We start from the raw sequence: 21,195 nt of genomic DNA, 5'->3' as shown, positions 1-21,195 counted from the left end.
GTCATAGGTGTTGGCAGTACTTGCTCTTAGACTGTTTTTATATTAAAGTGGCATGTATTGCTCATAAGAAGGAACCAGAAGTGCCCTCACCCACTCGTAGTCTGGTGGCTGCCTTCTAAGGGCCTCTGGCCCAGTCATGCTGTCCTGTTTCCTGTGCCTGTCCCTCCACATTGTTTGCTTTACCCAGTCGGTTGGAGAACCTACACAGTGGAAGACAGAAGTAATGTTCCAGGAATGTTCTGTGTGGGCTCCTACAGAGAAGAGGGGTCCTTGCAGCTGTTGCAGCTGTGTTTCAGTAACTAACAAACCACAGTTCTCTAGACTCCTTGGGATGCCCTCATGTACAGGTGAGGTTTCCAGGTCTCTGTGGATTGACCCTTTAAATACGTACACTTCCTTAAGTCATTCCCAATTTAATATTTTTATTTTAACATGTATTGGCCATTTCCCGGTGTTTTTAAAGAAGAGTCTTCATTTTCTCCTTTGGAACAGAGGGGTGGTATTTGAAAGCTATAATATTGAGGTGCTTCTTAAGGGTGTGTGTGTAACTTGCATCTGTAACTAATGACTCCAGGCACCTGAAGACACACAAATAAAAATTTTATTGTCTTCCTGTTGGCTACTTTGTAATTAGGGCATTGGTTGAAACTTGTAACTGTTGTCACATACCTGCCTTTATGACCCCTTGTGTCTTTCTAATCTGTTAGAAAATAGAAAAATCGCAAACTGTGAAGTTGGAAATAAACTGTAAAATTGAAAACCACATAATCACGTTTTATTTGCTCATTCATGTAGTTATTTAGACATTTGTTCCTTCACCAAATGTTTGTTCAGTCAAGCGTTGTGTGATGCACTGGGGTGGCAAAGATTAAACAAAACATGTTCCTTGCCCTTCAAGAGCCTTCTAGAAGGGAAGGGTGTAGAGGACTATGGTGGCAAATGGGGCAGGGGAGCACACAGGAGGGACACCTACTCCAGTGGAGTGGTGGCCAGAGCTGCCCTCTCCCTGTTCAGAATAAAAGGGAAGGGGACTGAATCCCCAGAAACGGTCCAGAAGTTCTTAACCCATGAGCACAACAGCTTCTCTGCATGTACCTTGTACTTCCCTGTTGGCTACGCCATTCCCATGTCTGTGCCGTGTTCTAGACTGAGTCCACTATGAGCTGATCACAAGACAGGCAAGGTCTTCCTGCTGTGATACTCGGGGGGATCACTTGGATAAGGTACTGACCCCCAGAACTTCCCACTGTAAAGGGCACAGTCCCCTTTTGTAGTAAATAATTTAAATAATAATACCTTGATTTGTGGGAATGTCTTGGTCCCTAAAAGTCTCTCATCTGATATTTTACTGTCCACTGGACAAGCCTTTTGGAGTTAGCTATGGATGTTACAAAATTGTGATTTTTCTGTTTCTAATATTTTTTTCCTACTTTTACTGATGGTGTTCTATAAAGATCTTATTGTCTTCCTTTCTTCTCCCTCCCATTATGAACTGAGGAGTATTTATATATGTAATGTGTTACAGTGAGTTACAGCCATTATTCTTCAAACTGCCTCATTGTGGCCATTTGGGACTCCTTCAGGTTGGTCCCTGGATCCTTGTGATAATAATCCTTCAGCACATTCTTGGTTTTTGATACAGGGTGTCCAAGGCTCACCTTGTGCATTTCCTGCCTCACCCCTGGATCAGCCATTTCTCAAGAAGCTCTTTTGTTGCAGAATAATATTTAGAAATTAAGATTTGGGCATCAGGGTACTCACTGCTGGGAAGATGCCATTGCTTCTAGACTCTTTCAGTGACTGAAGCTAGGGAATATTTTAAAAGAAAAATGTTTGTATTCATGTTTCTTCTTTTTCAATGTTTCTTCCAAAGTGTTAATCTGATGTAGAAACTCAAGGTAGTAATTTCAGATTTTCTAAAACCTTTTAAAAAAAAAAAAAAAAACTTGGAGTTCTTTTGGAACTATTATTCTTATCTCTGGAGAGAGAAGGGCCTAGAACATACATCCCTTGTTACTTGGGAAAGAAACTGTTCTCATAAAAATTAAATAAGTTGCCCAAGACAATGACACTGTGGTTTAATTTTGTGTACTTTTAAGCATTTTTGTGGCCCTTTTGTAATGAGAAGGGATCGCTGCAACCTTTTTTGCTTTTTAGTGCACTTGGTTTGTATCTAAAACAAGATATCTAAAAATCATGTTTAATGTCGCCAATGTTTATAATTTGCTCTGATTGCTTTCAGGTGCAGCTAAATCAAGTCCAGCATCTAAACCGGGATCCACACCTTCTCGCCCCTCCTCTGCCAAAAGGGCTTCCTCCAGTGGCTCAGCATCCAAATCTGATAAAGATTTAGAAACACAGGTCATACAGCTTAATGAGCAGGTAACTCCTATCTCTGGATCCAGTGACATGTGTAAGGGGCAGGGAGACAGACTCCGACTGGCCTTGGGCAAGGAAGGGATGGTGAGGCAGAATCAGTGGTGTCAAGCAAGAATAAAAGGAATTGCTTAGGAAGGTAAAATTAGTAGCTTACGATGAATAACAGATGTTAGTCATAAATTTCAAAGCTTTACATTAAGAGAGGGCAGATGACTCAGCCTTGCTCCTCCTCCCCTGTTCCTCAGTGGCCATCCTGAGCTCCAGGCTGAGTAATCCTAGTGTAGACATGGCCCTGCCCACTTATGGCCAATCTAGACAGTGTAAAAGGCTGCTCCAGTGTTTGGTTGTCTCCCTCACACCACCTCCCTCGCCTATCCATCCATCCTTCCTTCTTTTCTTTCAACAGTTATTCATTGAACCTTTTTTTTTATGTGACAGATACTGTACTTAGTGCTAGTAATTTAATGGTAGCAAGATTAGGTTCATTTTGTTTTCTCAGAACATACAGCAGTTGCACACAGTAGTATCCTACTTAAACAAAATAAAAACACTCCACTCTTGGGGATGGGGTGCAGCTCAGCTGTAGAGCACCTGCCTGGCATGCCTGAGGCCCTGGGATTGATCTCCAGCACCTGAAAAAAACAAGTCTTTCCACAGTGGCAGGTGTTGGATGCCACAGAAACACTGAAATCAAAACTGGGGGAATCTGAAAGGCTATCGCTGTGTTTTAAAGTATAACTTTTCTTCTTAGCCTACAGCTCTTCACAAATTAAATAAATCTACTTCTACTTACTTTGAAATTTCCGGTATAAAAATTTAAGTATGTAGCCAGGCATGGTGGCGCACACCTGTAATCCCAATGGCTTGGGAGGCTGAGGCAGGAGGATCGTGAGTTCAAAGCCGGCCTCACTGGTGAGGCTCTGAGCAATTCAGTGAGACCCTGTCTCTAAATAAAATACAAAAACAGGGCTGGGGATGTGGCTCAGTGGTCGAATGCCCTTATTCAATCTCCAGTAACAAAAAAAATTAACAAAAACCACTTAAGAATGCTTTCTAACTAGCACTAACCAACTTTGCCTTAGATTATAAGTAGTTTAAAAGTAATAAAACAACAGGGAGTGAAGGACTCCCTGCAGAAGCCAGGGACCTTGGCAGCTTTCTTCCAGCCCCTCCACCATGGCAAGAGGAACCTTGACTCCAGGTCCTCAGGCGGTTCCCAGCCGTGTACCAAGCCAGTTTCCAGTGATTAATCTTTTTCTTGATGAGCCAGCAAGAGTCTGGAAACTGTTTTTGAGGTAATTGTATATTTGCAATCAAGATTTTAGTTTAAAAAGCAGGCAGTTGCTTAACTAGAGTGCTTCTGTACAAGTCCAGTCACTTCAAGGAAAAACTCTAAGTCATCTGGGAGGTAGGACTTTGACCTAAAAACTGTGGAATGTTCTAGACATTTGCTTATTCTCAGTTTGTGCCTCGGGACAGTTTCCAGTGGTAACTTCTTCAGGTAGAAGACAGTAAGGTCAGCAGTGATGACTCCAGGCCACACACAAGCAGCTCAGCCTGAACCTCGAGAGAACTGGGCTTGGGTACTTTGGATTTATTACTCTTTTCTCCTAAGGAACACAGATTTTTTGCTTTGCCATCTTGTGTTCTTTGTGACTCCTCTCCTCCCTGACTTCTCCTCCCACCACATCCAGGCCTCCAACCCCCAGAGCAAATTCTGACCACGTGGAAGCCTCAGGGTCCTTCCTTTCCTCCCTGTCCCTCACAGCCTTGACCAGCCAAACCACTTCCTCTCCTTGGGTCTGACACTAGGCTCCTAATTGCTCTCAAATCACACAGAGACTCTCATTCCTAGACCCCCATTCCCAGATCCCCAAACTACCTCAGCTAAACTGTCCTGCCATTCAAAATGCCACTCCAGAGTGGCCAGAGGGAGAAAAGAGAGAACCGTACACCAGCCTTCCTTCCCCTTGTCATAGCTCTTAACTTCCTCCTAAGAAGCCTCGCTCTCACTTCTTGCCCCCTATTGCCTTCATGATGAGGAGGACCAGGCCTGGCCCCCCATCCCTCAGAGGTAAGGTAGGACACACCCTAAATTGGGAGACCTTCCAGATGTTTATTGAGCACTTATTTCACCAGTGATCTGATTGCTCCCTCCTTTGGGTGTCCGTGAAGCCTATAGGAACCCCCTCCCCACAAGCCTGGTAGCAGCCCCACAGGCAGACAGGGTTATAACTGAGAGCACCTGGGACAAGGAGAGACCAAGGTGGAAATGCCTGGGCAAAAGGGTGAATTACAACAGTAATAGAGAAAGTGACAAGTGTCGTAAACTAAGAATTTTCATGTACTTGGCCTCATGCCTTTATTCAGGCAATATCCCATGATAAACTATAAAAGTAACACTGTGCTAGACAGCTCCAGTGATAGAAATGAATCAAAAGATGTCAGAGAGGAAAAGCCATAAATAAAATAATTAGGAACTCTTTCTGGACAGTGGGTGAGCCAACAGGAAGTAGGTTGGAATCAGGGACTGCTGGCAGGAGAGGGTGGGCATTGAGTAGCCCAGGCAGAGACCGTGGCTGTCACATGGACTGCAAGGCGTGGGAGGACCTGCAATCTGTGGACACACTAAGGGGAGTTGGGAAAATTGTTAAAAGAAAACTTCTTCCCCATGGCCCTCGACCTCCTCCATCACTCAGATATCCCATGTCACATGGCATCCCATGTCATATGGCATCCCATCACGTGTGGGGATCAGACTGGTTTTGGTCTCTGTGAGCAGGCCTGTGAAAATGGAATTTCAGTTGCCAATTGCTCTTTCATCATATAACCCAGCTGCTGTGAGATTTTACTAAGGAAATGTATATAGCCAAGTACCACTCACCTAGTACCCATGGAATGCCACAGAGCATTCGGGCTAAGTATTTCTACAGAAGCCACAGCTATTTTCTTACTATGCAAACCACATCTTGCTCAGGATGTAGACAGACTTAGTTTTCATGGGTTGACTGTGTTCTTGTCTGAATTGGAGCTAGAGAGTGGGGGTACCCCTGAATTGCCACAGGTCCATCTGTGGCACCAGCCCAGAGCTGAGATGCATTCTATGGCTGAGCCCAGAGAAGGGGTTGGTTTGTTTAAAACAGGAAAGTATTGCTAGAACAAACTTTTTTTCTAAAATTTAGTCTGGTTACCTTCAGTTTTTGCAAATGTCCCAAATATACTATTAGCAGAAATGAGAGTTAAAAGTTAGTGAATGGAACCTTCACAGCTTTGTCAGTAGGTACAGAGCAGCCTCAGTGAGGTTAACGTTCAGGGGCCATATTCCTAAGACTTCTAGGTGGATCTGAGTTTACATAAATATAGATGAACAAAGGATAAATATATATGTGTGTGTGTGTATGTGTGTATATATGTACATATGTGTATATATATGCATGTGTGTGTGTGTGTGTGTGTGTGTGTGTGTATGAATTATAAGAGACCAGGAACAGAGTGACAGTTTGAGCCTGTAAATAGCTGCTGCACCTGGAGGAGAGTGGTGGCCTGAGATTTGAAACCTGATCTTTTCTTAACCCCTTTGACATTTCTTCACCCCCAGGTGCCTGCATTGTTGAGCCATTCGTAGACCTTGGGTTCCTCCCCATTATTGGCCATTATATAATGTGCATAGCACTGGACGGTCCTTGTACCAGTGTCAAAGGGAATAAAGAGGAAGTGAGAGCTAGTTAGGTGAGGGAATGGTGCTTCTATCCCTTGCCACCTTCAGTGATTCACCCAAAGCCAGAACCAGAGAAGACAGATCCACACAGCCCAGCTGAGACTCCTCCAGTTTTCCTTGGGCACCAAGACCCACTTTCTCAGAGTATTTGTCCAGTTTGGCTCAATCTCATTTTGAACCATACTCAACAACTCTCTTGTCTCTCCGTTCCTCCATTCTCCCATTCTCTATCCCTTCATGGGGGGAGTGTTTTTGTCTGTCTGGGCTGCTACAACCAAATACCATAAACTGTGCATGACTTGTATAAACAACAAATTTATTTCTTACAATTCTGTCAGTTGGGAAGTCCAAGATAAAGGTGTCAGTAGATGCACTGTGGGGTGAGGGCCCATTCCTCATAGATGGCACCTTCTCATTGTATCTTCACATGCTGGAAGGATTAATGCTCTCCTTTGGACCTCTTTCAATAGGGCACTAATCCCTTTGTGAAGGCTCCATCCTTATGACCTTGTCACCTTCCAGAAGCCTCACCTCCTGATACCTTCATACTGGGCATTGGGATGTCAACATGTGAATTTGGAGACAGACACAAACTTGCAGATCAGAGCAGCATGCTAGGGGAAAGACGCCGTCCAGCCCATGTTAGCAGGAGAGGAAAGGTTCCCACAGCCTAGCTGAAACCGCAGGCAGAGGATCACTCTGACCCTGGTTAATAAACACTAAGTTGATGGAAGGGAATGAGCAGTGTGCTTCTGAGATTGGACATTTTGTCCCAGGCTTGGGCTCAGGTGACAGCCCTATTGCTCTACTCTCAGACTTGCACATTGATTATTTCTGTCTCTTTACATGTTTTGGGTCCCCATATACAGGCCTAGTTGGTCACTTATTATTGTATTCTTTTGGGTTCTCCACCCTCACTGTCTTGCAGGTACATTCATTAAAACTTGCCCTTGAAGGTGTGGAAAAGGAAAGAGATTTCTACTTTGGGAAGTTGAGAGAGATTGAGCTACTCTGCCAAGAACATGGGCAGGAAAATGATGACCTCGTGCAGCGACTAATGGAAGTACTCTATGCTTCAGAAGAACACGTAAGTGCCCAGAGCTCTCAGCTCCTGCATCTGAAATGACTCTCCTGGTCAAACTGCAATGGATCCACCTGCCTTAGAGTGCTTCCCTAAGACCTCAGTGAGAATTATAGCTCAATTAATGCACTTGATCTTCCCAGAAGAATACGCGTCATGATCCACTGACCCATGCCTGTGGAATATGTGTCCATAAGTTAATCTGAGAAGAGATGAGTGCATAGGCCTAGGAGGGAGGAGGCAGCTGAGAAAAACATCCATATCCCAAGAGATAGTGTGAGAACCTGAGCAGTAAGAATTTGTAGAAGGGCTCCTATTTCCTCATGAAAGATCACAGTATGGTTAAAGGAAAGTATAATGTAGGTCCCCATAAAGCCTATGGGTTTTTTTCAGAGCTAGTTGCCTTGGTTACTCATCATCAGGGTAGAGCAAAACTGCAGAATGGCCCTTTGTTGAAAAGACTTCTAGAAGGCCTCCTTTGCAGGGAAGGACCTGCCACCAGGGTTGCTGTTCATGAGCAGATGTGCTGAGGGGACCCACAGTGTGGTTCTGCCAGGGTGACAAAAAGCAGGAGCAGGGAGAACGGTGATGTCACAAAGCCAGGAGGGGAGGGGGCGGGACGAGTGGCAGAGACTGGGGAGAGTCCCCCTAGTCTCCTGTGCCTGGAGGAAGAGGCCCAGCACCCAGGGGCAGAAGTGAGAGCCCAGTGGAGCTTGACCTGCCACCTAGCTGAGCTGTGGAGGGCCAGGAGGATTGGGGCTCCAAGCGTCTGAGGCTGGGTTGAAGCTGGTGCAAGCATTCTGGTCTCTGACTTGCAGGCCTGTAGATGTGCAGAGAGCACTGTGCTGGGGACACAAGTGTGTGAGCATTACCACGGGACATAACAGCCACCAGCAGGCTTACTTTGTCTTATTTCAGCTGAATGCCCAGCAAATATTTACCCCCTTTATGACTTAAAATCCTAGCAATGTAACTTTCCTGAACTGGAAAAACTATGCTTAGATTTGGGGGTTCTCCACTATTGTTTTTATTTCCCCTGATATTTTGTTTTAAACTTCTTTCTTGGTGGCCAGTAGCTTAGAATGCAGATTTTTGAAGCCCTGGGAATCTGCCTAGTTGGGCCCCCAGAGGACATGATGGTTGAGGACATGTGGTTCTGAGTGTTTTCATATCTGATGGAAGTATCGAGAGGCTGGTCTGCTGTGTATCTGTGACCACAGGTGGCATGGACATAATGTTCTGTGTGTTCTGAGTGCTTTGTAGTTTGTCAGGGACTAGACGGATTATGGTTATTGTCTTCACACACTCATTTGAGGCTAAATCCAATGAGGTCCGCACATACTGCGGCCGAGCAGGAGCTGCTGTCTGGGTTAGTGCCTGCTGGCTAGAGGAGAACCCGCACATGAGCCTGGGTCTCTCCAGCAGGAAAAAAGAACATGATTCTAAGCCAGATCTTGTCCCAGGAGAGAGGAGTCCTTTCACAGGAGCGTTGTCACATGAGCTCCAGATGAAGAGCTGAATTCCTAGCTAAAGAAATGGAGGCCAGCCTCCCACAAAAGCCCTTGCCTCCTGGGTGTGATTTCAGGGAATGCTGCTCAGATGACCACCCTCTGGTTGGTTCTGCCATTTCCATCACCCACACCCTCACCCCACATACTCCCTGGCTGCCCGCTGCATTCACAGAGCTGTGCTTGCAGTGTGTGGACGGTCAGGATGCAGACACCTGGGAGAGCAGTGTTTTAAAGCCTTATCAATCATTAAGACTGAGTCTGTCAGGTCCTTTTCTCAAGCACCTGGGATGGGGATGGTTGGAAGAGGGCCCAGGGCTTTATATCTAGTTTATTAGCTCCTTTAGTTCTCTTGATAACCTTATTATGTAGACATTGTCATCATTCCATTTCATAGATGAGGGGAAACTAAGGCAGTAGAGGTCTTTCCCAAGTTCATGAGCAGGTAGTCGGAATCTTGAGTTCTTATTCTCCCTTCTCCTGAACCATGTTTTTTTTGGCTGTCTTGGGTGGGTTACTTTTTGTTTTGGTTTGGTTTTGGTGCTGGGGATTCAGCCCAGGGGGCACATGCATGCTAAGTAAGCACTTGCTCTACCACTGAGCTGCCCCTTCACCCCTTTTAAGTGGGATTGTGACAGTAGCAATAGTGAACAGTTAGTGCATATTTACCATGTACTAAATATTATGTTCATGTTCTGTATATATTTTTCACCCTAACCATATCCCTATGCAGCAAGTACTGTTACTTACTTGCATTTCACAGATGAAATTATTTGCTCAGCAACTCCAGTTAGTAGCACAAGATTTGAACCCAGGTTTATGTACTTAAGAGCCCCCAAATCTTTAGGACTGTTACCTCCCTCTCAGCATATTGGATGCCATGGGGCAGGGAGAAGTCAAAGTAGTGCCACTTGGGGAAACCTCAAAATAGCCTGTCTACTTAAATCTTCAGTCAAGCACGCTCTGTGTATGTAGGAGGAAGTAGTCAGACGCCTCCCTGGATTTCTCCAGATAACTCCCTAGTTTCATTTTTGTTAAATGAGACTCCAAAAGTCTTATCTCTGCCTCCTTCTCTGGGCATACATCCATTTAAGTCCGTGGAGAACTTCTGTTTTCTTCCAACTAATGGGTACTTTTCTCAAACCACCTTTGTGTCATCTCTGGCACTCTGCTGCTATCTTCAAATAGAAATGTGGTGAGGAAGGGAGAGAAGAAAGACATTGGCATCACCACTTAAGTGTATGCTAAGAACTATCCAAAATCCAGGAAGAGATTTACTTAGAGTAACCAGGCAATTTAAATCTGTAAGAGAATATAGACTTGAACTACGTGCATGGGTTACCAAAGCAAAATCTTTATATACAGTTGCTGGCTTAATTTTTCTGGTTCCAGTATATATTTCATTACAACATGTTTCTGGAAAACCCATAGAAACATGTCAGGCTACACTGAGATTTCTGTGGAAAATAAGGGTTTTGACTTGCGATATACTAGGTATCCATGTTTAGACTGTGGCAAGACCAAGGTTCGATTTGGTTTGGTTTTCTCTTTCCATATTTTTTATTGGTGCATTGTAGTTGTGCATAATAAAGGATTTGTTAATTTGTTCATACATGCACACAATGTAACAAAATAATTTGGCTAATATCACTCCTCACTGCTTCTTCTCCTCCTCCCATCCCTTCATCCCTTTCTTCTACCCATCTCCTTTTGATTTTCATAAGATCCCCTCTACCTCTCCCCTGTCTTTTCCTTTTTCCTCTCTAGCTTCCACATATGAGAGAAAACATAGGACACTTAATCTTCTGAATCTGGCTTATTTTGTTTAATATGATGGTCTCTAGTTTCATCCATTTTTCTACAAATGCTATAATTTCATTTTTCTTTATGGCTGAACAAAACTCTGTTGTGTGTATACACCACATTCTTTTCCTTATCCATTCATTCATGAATGCACACCTAGGCTGGTGCTATAGTTTGTGGATTGTGCTGCTGTGACCGTGGGTGTGCATGTATCACTATAGTTCGAGGACTTCAGTTCTTCAGGATGAAGAGTGAGGAGTGAAATGCTAAATATTGAGGAGGGAGACCAAGGTTTTTTAAACTTTGGTTTCTGAATAGGAAGGGAAGACTGCTGTGCCTGGACTGTGTGCTGAACACTTTCTGTGGACTCTGCCAGCTGTGAGCACAGACATGTACACGTGGCTCTGCTTACAGAGGTTATGTAAGAACCTCAGGAGCCATAGGTGGACTCTCCTTCCTGCATCCCCTGCCTGAGGCTTAAGGAACTGTCCAATACACCTCAAAACCTTCAAGGTTTGCCTTTCTCCCTGAGGCTGATGAGTCCTGCCTCTGGGACAGCCTCCCAGAAGCACCACCAGTCTCTGCACTGGGGCATGAGCCTTAAGAAAGCTTTGACCCCTGGCCACTGCCCGTGTGGGTCGTTGTCTGCAAAGACATTACTTTTGAACAAGTGGCTGTGATGCTACTTCTGTCAACTCTCTGAATTGTCCTTTTGCCCCACTGTCTTGCTCCTGATACTATGTCCTGTTTTTAGACTATTTCCATACCTGGGTGGTGAATAGGTCACACTCACATGCAAGTCCGATATACATGATATCTGGGAGAAAATGTCAGTACTTTGTCAGAAAGTGTCAGTACTGAGATGATGGATTATACAAATCTGAAATGACAGAGGCTTCTGGTTGGCTGCCTTTTCCTCCTGAAGGTAAGAGAGGTGCTGAAGAATTAAAGGCTAGACAGTTGGGTGTGCTCTCCAATTTCAGGTAGGTGTATTTGCTGGAAGGGGAATCTCTTCCACTAAGTGATGACTGGCTTCTGGTTCTTATAGTCAAGCAATCCCAGAATATAATGTTTGGAAGGTAGAAAAATCTAGCTAGAAGTTTTGAGCAGGGGAGTCAACAGGTAATTCATTTCCCAGGTGTAGAAACCCTATGGAAGTTTTCAGAGCAGATTGCCAGCCAGTTGTCCAGTGCCTCTCTGTCACATTGTCATTATCTTTTCCCTCTGTACTTAACTTGGGCCTACAGGTATGTGAGCTGAATCATTGGCTACCTGCTCCCTTATGGATTTTGACAGCCAAGGTGCAATAGCTTATAAATAGTTGCTTATCTCCTGAGGTACTGTCATGGAAGCCACTTTAAAAAATGACCTAAAGACTTTCTTTCTCCTCAGCAGTGTTTTGATACAGGCAGTGTTTCTGTCACTACAGAGTCTGTGCATTCCACTGGATAAAGCAATGGCTGTGAAGGAAAAACACACAACCCCTCCCACAGAAGAGCCCACAGTCCCTGGAAGGAAGACAGGGACACAACTAACTGGAATCTGTGCCTGATTATAATAAATGTGATAACAGAGACATAAATCAAGTTGTGGGGAGTACACAGAAACAGCCTGGAGGGCCCAGCAAAGATGTCACAATGAAAATGGCTTTTGTTGGATGTTCAAGGATGGCTAGGAATATCAAGTTAATAAAGCTAAGGTAGGGTGTATTTCAGGCAGAGGAAACTTGGATTAAAACAGGGAGGAAAGAAGAGCCAACCAGGGCTGCCATGAGTAGTGAGTGGGAGATGAGGCCGAGCACCACCCCCCGACACATTTGGAAGCAGGAGCTTCTGGGTGAGCCTCCTTCCTCCTCTGCTCTCATTCTCCTCCCCTAGTGGCCAAGACCCTTCTTCAGTACTTTCTTCCAACTTCTCTAACCCTTACAATAAGAATAAAAAGATTTAACTTCACTCACAGTTCACTTAGAGAGATGTAATGGATTGAAAGGAGAATTGAGCAGGTGTCACTTCAGTTCATTGGCTCCGTATTTGACACAGGTTTTACCTGAGCATCTACTTAACATGTGGATTTAAAGTCTTCATTTTTATATGGATCAAAGAAAAAGGTCTTTTGTTTTTCCTCCTGGGAACCTATGAAAGCGCACAAAAGGCTGGGCAAGCTCAGATGTGATATGTAGTATTTCAGAATTATAGATGTATTCTGCCAAACTTTCCAGTTTCCTTAACTTGCACCCCAAGCATTAGCAACCCATTGATAACTTGGAAGATTTGCTCTTTATTGCCTGATAAGCATGATCTGGGGTCCATGGTTCCTGCAGATATTTGATATCACAAGCAGTTTCCTGTGGCTAGGACTTGAGCCTGGTGCTCTAGGGAGCTGCCCTTGCCATCTGGGAACCACAGAACCATAGACAAGGCCAATGGACCCACCCCACTTCTTTAGCATGTTTGGGAAGAATGCCTGCAGAGGGGCCTCATGGGTGGGTTCTTAGTCCTGTAGCTTGTTCACAGATTTAACAGTTCCTTGAATCCAGGTCTTCCAATTGCAGTTCTTAGTTAATTCCATTATCCCACAGTTATCTCCCAACTGTGACGAGCTTTTCTCTAAAATGTAAAACAGATCCTCATTTCTGAGACCTTTCCCTCATCAATGTAAAATGCACAAAAGCAATTATGTAAAAAAAAGCATGCTTTAGACCAGCTGAAGTTAGAGCGATATAGTATGGAAGACACCACACTAGATTCAAGAGTTAGGAAGAATGAAATGACATCCCTCACCCAGGGGAGTCTCTGAGCCAGAGTAGAAAGGAAGACGGCCATCCTGTAGAAGCACACACAGGGCTGAATCCCACATGCTCTCTAACAGAAGCAGAAACAAAGTTTCAAAAGCTTGGAGAGAGGAGCTGCTACTGTGGCGTGGTGGCAGGGAGAGAGGTTTCAGGGAGGAGCAGCATTTTCAGAAAGTGGAGGAGCCGGTGGCAGAATAGCCACTGGGAGTTCCCAGGCACCATGTCCATAAACAACCCACCAGCATGTCTCCTTCATGAGGAGAGCACCTGCTCCAAGACCAGTGCCTGTTTTCTATTTTGTGCCACCCCACTGTAAAATAGCCTCCTATTCCTCATGAGAAGACCACCCTCACCTGTGCCAAGCAGTGGGCAAAGCCAGCAGCAGAGGATACTGCCAGGAGTAAAGCCACAGAATGCCCCGGGGCCCCTGGGATCGTCTGTCACCACAGATTCAGGACTCTGCTCTCCAAGATCAGAGAGCATCTGCAGTTAAGGAATCCAAGTGTGAGGATCAGAAAAACAGAAGTGGTCAGAGAGGAGGATATTAGGCCTTACCCTTGGTGGCACAGTTTACGGGGTACCCAGGTATGGTTAGGGTTAGGGGAGAGTTCACCTTTGCCAAATAATGTGCCCATTGTCACAGAGTTAAAGAGACATTACTAAATGTAATCCCAGGTTTTTAATACAATGATGTCACTTTCAACTATTGGTTGTCACAGAAAGGGGTTTTTTTTCCTTAATTATTTGTGCTTAATATATTCCAAAGAGTTGTCCCACAAAAGAAATCATAATCACATCTCATATTTACTATCTACTAAATACTCCTTCATTGGGTTCGATCAATCCATTGATTCACTGATCAGTGAAACACTGAGAACTCTGCTACGTGAGTACCCCTATCCCTGTCTCAGACAAGAAACTGAGGCACAGAGCAGTTGCAATATATTTACAAAGTCTCACAGCTGGTAAATAGCTCCAGAGTCTCATGCCTTTACATTATACAGCCTTTCAGAAAAGACTCAGCATGTGACCTTGGCTGATAGTCTGGTAGTCTTGGACATCTATACTTGAATCCTCTGAAACCTTCTTCTTGCCACAACACACATTGCCTTCTGTACTGACTGAGACGTGACATAGTCGAATGAGCCCCTACTCCTGACCTCAGAATCTCAGGATGCAGCGGACGAGGCCGAAAAATTCAAGACAAGATTACAAGTCGGTTTCATAGCACAGGAAGAGCAGAGTGCTGCAGGAGAAGGGAGAGAGATCATTCTGGCTCAGGGTACTGGAGAGATGACCACACTCTATTTGAATTGGTTCTCAACAGTTTTGTCCTGAGCTACAGGGAATATGAGTCAGATAGGAAGGGGGTGGGTGGGTTTGATGGTTCAGGAGTCTGTGTGCCAGGTGTGAGAGGACCTGAGCACATCTCTGTGTGCTGGCACACATGCTACACTGCACCATAAAACCATGTGCCATTATTGAGGGGGCAGTTAGCTGCTGTTGGTTAGCTTTATTCCTTCAGCTTGGATAATAAAGAGCTAGTTAATTCTTAATGAGGTCAAAAATTGGAAGAATTTACATCTGTGGTTTAGTTGGTAACCATGATACTCTTCACCGGGTTAGACAAATGAATAAATAGATATTGGAAACCAAGTAGAGAAACACAGTCAGGGAATAGAAAGTAAGCAAAGACCTCAACCACCCTGAACAGATATCCCAAAGTCCTTGAGCCAGAGCTCCTAAGCTCTCTGCTAAGAGGGTCTATTTGCCAGGGGCAGCCCATGAAACATGGCTACTACCATTTCCTTCCCCTCAGAAACTCAAACAGTTTACTTTTGCTGGTATCTCAGCCCACATCAGATTAGTAACCTATTGTAACAAAAAGGTCTGGCCTCAGGCAGACAAGAAGAAAGGAAAGCAGAGAAGGAAACTGGAAGTGGATCAGAAGCACCACATCCTGGACCATTAGTGTAGGGGCAACCGTCCTACACAGGCCTAGGATGCTGTTTTATGTTCATTGTGGTCATCAGGATGCTGTAGAGTCATTGTGTTTAGTTGACTCTCTTACAAAAGATAGGAAAGTGGGACTGGGGTTGTAGCTCAGTGGTAGAGCACCTGCCTAGCACCTGTGAGACACTGGGTTCGATCCTCAGAACCACATAAAAATAAAGATATTGTATCCATCTACAACTAAAAAACTAGGAAAGTATGTGATGTGTTCTCTGAAGTTTTCCTTCTAAAACAGTTGGAAGAAAATTTGGGGGCTCAAAGCCAAACGATTGTGCTTTCTAGAATGACCATTCTTTGATGGCCCTGCATGCATGTTGACCACTGGGATCTGGGAAACCTGGAGGGTTGTGTCCAAGCCTAGTGTTCTCTGCAGCCCGAAGATAACACACTGCGCAGTGACCATGGGCTGGGATCCCTCAGGGCCTCAGACCATAAATTATCTCAGCTGAAACTTCTCCCTGCCTCACAGGAGGGCCACACAGAAGAGCCGGAAGCAGAGGAGCAAGCCCATGACCAGCAGCCCCAGCAGCAGGAAGAGTACTGACCCGCCTCAGCAGCTCTTGACACTTCCATTGTGCGTGGGAACTTTTCTTCTGGAGAATTGGAACACGTGCAGCCTCAAGCTCAAAAGAAACCAGTTGTTCCCAGTCTGCCGTTACCATCAATGCACTGTTGCGTATGCCAGCCACTGCGCTTGGTTCCCATTTCCTTTGCCAAGATGCATTAGCTGACGGTCATTCTGGCCGCCTACCTGAGAGATCATAGGGTCACATACCTTCAACTTCACCATTTGGCTGCTTGAGATTGGTTCTGCTCTTTTCCTCGTTTCTTTCCAGAACAACTTTCCCTACCCCAAAACCACTTCCACCACCACCACCCCTTTTTATCCTGGTGTGAAACAATGGTAATTTGATATATGGTATTTATATTGGCATTTCTCAACCCAGTGTCACTAGATGTCACATGCATTTGTGGTGCTTTGATGTTTGCAAGTCTAACTTCTGAACATAAATTTGGTCAAAGAATTGGAACAAAGGGAAACAGATACTTGATATGAAAGCCATAATGACAGTGACTTGTGTCATGAGGGGAAACAGGGTCAGTTTCTCCCTCTTGTCACAACACTAAAGGGAAAAAAATGGATTCAAAACTAGGACTTCAGGGCCCAGCAGTGTTCGTAGAGCAGCATGTTAGACAGCCACACAGTATGTTGTTAGTTTTGAAAGACATTTACTCAAGGAAAACACCATCTCAACTTTGCCCTCTCTCCGCGTGCCCCTCCCCTCCCGCCCTCCTTCCCTGGTTCCCATGTTATTTTCTTTCTCAGGGTCCTCTTTGGTGGGCAGCCACTCTCCCAAGATGTTGTCATCAGTAATCTGCAGTCCACAGGGGGTCTTGGTAGGTGCAAGTCCTCCTGGCTGGTCCCTCTTCCTCCTCGTGTGGCTTTCAACCCAAATCCTGTCATCCACACGAAGGGATCCCTACTAAAGGATAACTTCAAGTGTGCAGCCCAAACTCCAGGGTTCTGCATCATATTGCACACTGGCTGGAAGGCTGGAAGTGAAGACCTAATTAATAGGAGCATAATTCCAAGGGAGAATCCTGGTTCTGCAGTCTGGTGTTGACACTGGAATAACAGCACAGAAAAACCTATGACACTCAATATCTTCTGGAATTTCCCCTCTTTAACACAAGGGCCCTCCTTGTCATTGACATTTGCTAAACCATGGCAATTCATAAACAGAGAAACATTAATGAATTAAAAGCATTCCTTATTTTTTTAACTAATATTTGCACATTTTCTTAGTCTCTTTCCAAATCTTTGCCTCCCCCCTCCCCCACACACACCTTTTGACAGATGGTATCCCTTCCTGGATCATTCAGTTTCACTTAATTTCTAAATTTAGGTTGACTTTCACTTGTTATTTGACTTAGCAGGTGCAACAACAACAAAATGTGCCCACCCCACTTTCCGCTTAACTGAAAAGCTTAAAATAAATTTCTGAATTGTGTATCATCAAGCTTTGAAATTTCTTTATTAAGTGATGAAATACCAATTCTAAATTCTGGCATTGAAGCTTGGCACCAAAAGAAGTCTTTCCAAAATAAATGTTTTGCAGCAAAGTGGTATTTATTGAGTTCTATGTGGAAAAGATGGCTTGTATTTTTGAGATTATTACAACACACTGTGCAGAATTGGACAGATGTTTTGTGGTGTTTGGTTTCCCTTTCTTCTCTCTCCTGCTCACTCTGCACACAGCGGCAGCTTATTTCTCTGAGGCTGGAAAGCCTGGCTCCTGGCAGTGACATCCTCCCTCACCTGGTTACCAGTAGTGGCTGTGCTATACACAGTATCTTGCTTAACAGTGTGTTGCCCTCCTGAACCTGTTGTACTCACTGATGTTTTACAAATAGCTCTTGTAAAGAGGCACAATAAATAACTCCTTGCAAATACTTCGGTGGTTCCTAGGCCACCATTCATCTTACCCAACATCTCAGTAGTACCCAGTGCCAGGTGGTTCATGACCATGCTCCTGTCACGTAGATGTACATGAATGTGTACCAGGGTGTCAGGATCCAGTCTTCTCCAGAACCACTTGTTACTGTATAATTTCCACAAACCTCCCTGATGACTCTTGCTGGAACCACTCTTTTTCTCTCCAGCTCCCCAACCTTCTCGGCTAGAGACATGTTAACCTGTAAAGAATACCATAATCCATTCTTCCTGATGATTTGGGGCAGATTATTCATTCATTTAGAAAGAGCCATAGATTCTCTGTCCCCATCTTAAACATCTTCTGCTGTGCTTTGCCCGGATGATGTCCCAGATGCTTTGGGGAATCTTTAACAGCTGTGTTTTGGTGTCAGTCTTGGGCCGCAACCCCTGCCTCTGTGTGACCACCACTTGTTTCCCACTGATAGTGGGACCCCATCGCTCTTTCATCCTGTCATTCAGGACATGGGTTCCTCCATGCCCCACCCCCACTAGCATGTCATTGCTAGGCAGAGAGGTATTCCTTGCTGTGTGCCCTGCTGCTTCCTCTCAGGAAGATGGATTTCTTTCCTCGTCCCCCCTCTCACCCACTGTTGGCTGGTTATAGCACTTCCCATTGCTGCTGTCAGATTGGAAGTGATTGAAGCAGGGGGCAAAGAGAAAGCTCATGCTCATTCTAAGCAGAAAAGCAGGACAAAAAAAAAGACAAGACAAACACCCTGTTGACCCGAGAGAAGTAAACTCCAGAAGGGAACCAAGAATTCCTCCCTTCCCTGGTGAGTATTTCCATTATTCCGTTAAGGTTTAATATGCATTCAGATTACTTTTACTAAATAGTACACCATAAAGCTTTTGTTATATATTAAATGTAAACTGAAAGGAATGTAAACATATGTATTGTTAATTATAAATATAGATAAGTAATGACATAATAGATGAAAAAGTCTTATTCAGATGTATCACATTCATTTTACATTACCCACCTATTGTCGCATGGTAGAATAGTTTTTTGTCTCTGAATATGTGAATAACTTGACTTGCGTTGATCTTTTTACATATTTAATAAAAAAAAGTATATGTCAAAATCTGCCTGGATTTATAAATTCTTTCCTTTTATACCAAAGATCCCTTTTCAGAGCATGTGTATATGGGAGATTTGTGTAGATTCAAATATCTACCCACAGTTGTTATGATTTACCACAGGAAAAGAAGGTGTCTTTGTATTTATTATGACTAATTATTTCATCAGAATTCCAGGTTTATATTTGATATGACATCTGTAATACCTTTTTAAAAACTTTACCAAAAAATATAAACATAAAATGTTCCCTTGGGGAAGATTCCACTTGCAACCAAACAAAATCCTCGCTCCGGCAGACCCAGCCTCTTCCATCTGGACAAGACTGTCCTGGGCAAATAGACTTGGAGAAGCAGGCAGATGTTTCTAAGTAAAGCTTTGTGGCAAAACTACTTAGTTGACAAAAACTCTTTGAATGAGTGTGTTTTGTTGCCCCCTGTTTGTTGAATTTAAAGGGTGATGATTTAATTTAAAGGGTGAATGATAATTTAAAGGGTAATCATCAACATAAGCTCTCCATGGAATCCAAACCTACTGACACAGGAGTGGGTGAAAAAAAAAAGGAATGTATTAAAACTGGCCCAGTATGCCACCCGCAGAGACTGTGGAACAGGTGACCATCTTTTGAAGACCTTGGAGCCTGCAAGTGACTTGAGGGGCCACCAATACCCTTTTCACCCTGAAAGATGTCAGCTTTGCCTAAACTGCTTTCAAGCACCACCTAGAGGCCAGTTGTGTTCCTATTCTATCTTTTGGCAACTCCTCCATTCACTTGCCTTTAGGCACTTTTAAGAGTGGGAAAATAATCTGAGACAAACATACTACTCTTCTTTGCCATCCACATCCATTTGTCCCCAGGGTACATTGGTGACAGAAGCCTGCAAGCCTTTTCCTGGATTATGAAAAACTCATGCTCAAAGCACACGTGTTTTTCATTTACTTCATCAACACTAGTACTTTAAACACTGGATCTTAGACTTTTGTGCACAAATAGTCAAAAATATACAGAGTTGAGCTTACTCAAGAGGTATGTTGGTAGACTCTAGCAAACCTGTCACTGTTGGTTCAACTGTGATAAAATAACATGAGTATTAGTTTTTCATCACTGTGACCGGAATACCTGATGAGAACAACTTAGAGGAGGAAAAAATTATTTTTGGCTCACTGTTTCAGAGGATTCAGTTCAAGGCAGAAACACGGCAGAAGGTAGTGACAGAGGAAAGCTGCTCAGTTCATGGCAGCTGGGAAACAGAACAAGATAGGGGGTTGGGATAGCTACAGTTCCCCACATCATACCCCCAGTGACTTCCTCCAGCCTTGCCCCACCAGCCTGTAATTTTTACCACGTCCCAATAGTCTTCACAGTATTCATTCATTAAATGGATTAATCCACTGATGCAGTCAGAGCCCTCATGGTCCAATCTTTTCACCTCTGAACAAGGCTGCATTGCCTAACACTTAACTTTTGGAGGGTCGTTCTTGAACCAAACCATAGCAACATGCTTGGTCCATTTGACTAAATCTGAGATCATCTCTCAAATGCTACTGATACTATGGGAAAGCTTCTAAGTCCAGAGACAAAATAAACAATTGTGGGATCCCACTGTTTGAATTATAAAATGCCAATTGGTTTTCTAAACACATACAACTTAGTGTGTTTCTCCCTTCTGACTGTGAGAACACAATTACTGTGATCATGAAGGCTGCTCCCACTAGTAAACATTACTGACCCATTTATTTTCTCAGCACTAAGGCAATTCTGCCCAACAGCATAAGTGTTGGATCAGAGTATCTCCTTGGATGTCTAACAACCTGTTTTCCTGAACTGTGAACTCATAAAGGATGTTCTTAAAAGAACTTTGACTTGATTTGATAAAGAGAAGCAAAGCCTAAAGAGAAAATTCACTGATTCCTGGAGGACCCTCATGTGGCACCAGGACTTGGGGTCACAAGACTGCCCAAGGCCACACCGCTGGGCCATCTCTCAGACCCCATGTCTGTATAGGTGGGTGTACATAGAAAGTGCACTGTGGAGGCTGAGTTTTCATCTGTGCTGTGTGTAAGGTGTATGAGCAGAATGGAAGGCCCAATTGAAGGTAATTTATTGGATGGGTTTTTTTTTTTCTCTCCAATGAAAGAAAATGTTAAACATTCAGCTTGCCAACTTTTGATTTTTTGGACAGGTTTCTTGTAACCCCTTTATCAAAACTGGGTATAAATTCAGTGTTTTTAAAGGGTTATGACACATTAATGTTCTTTTAAATTTTTTATTTTCAGTAGTAACTAATCCCAGGACCTCAATGTATTCTTTTCCAGAAAATAAAGTTACA

The 21,195-nt window shown here is 44.0% G+C and overlaps 1 protein-coding gene across 3 annotated transcripts in view; it reads left to right on the top strand.

Moving 5' to 3' along the window:
* The window catches only part of Mapre2 (microtubule associated protein RP/EB family member 2), a 150,911-nt gene extending 133,597 nt beyond the window's left edge, over positions 1 to 17,314 (top strand). For all 3 annotated transcript variants that reach the window (XM_076836950.2, XM_076836951.2, XM_076836949.2), the window contains 3 exons: positions 2,243 to 2,382; positions 7,026 to 7,184; positions 15,763 to 17,314. In XM_076836950.2, coding sequence (XP_076693065.1) covers positions 2,243 to 2,382; positions 7,026 to 7,184; positions 15,763 to 15,837 — 374 coding nt within the window. In that variant the 3' untranslated portion in view covers positions 15,838 to 17,314. The remainder of the gene's footprint in view (positions 1 to 2,242; positions 2,383 to 7,025; positions 7,185 to 15,762) is intronic.
* Positions 17,315 to 21,195: the final 3,881 nt, after the last annotated feature.

The sequence above is a fragment of the Callospermophilus lateralis genome, chromosome 17 (assembly GCF_048772815.1).
Source record: "Callospermophilus lateralis isolate mCalLat2 chromosome 17, mCalLat2.hap1, whole genome shotgun sequence".
NCBI lineage: Eukaryota > Metazoa > Chordata > Mammalia > Rodentia > Sciuridae > Callospermophilus > Callospermophilus lateralis.
This window is presented reverse-complemented; position numbering and strand designations above follow the sequence as displayed.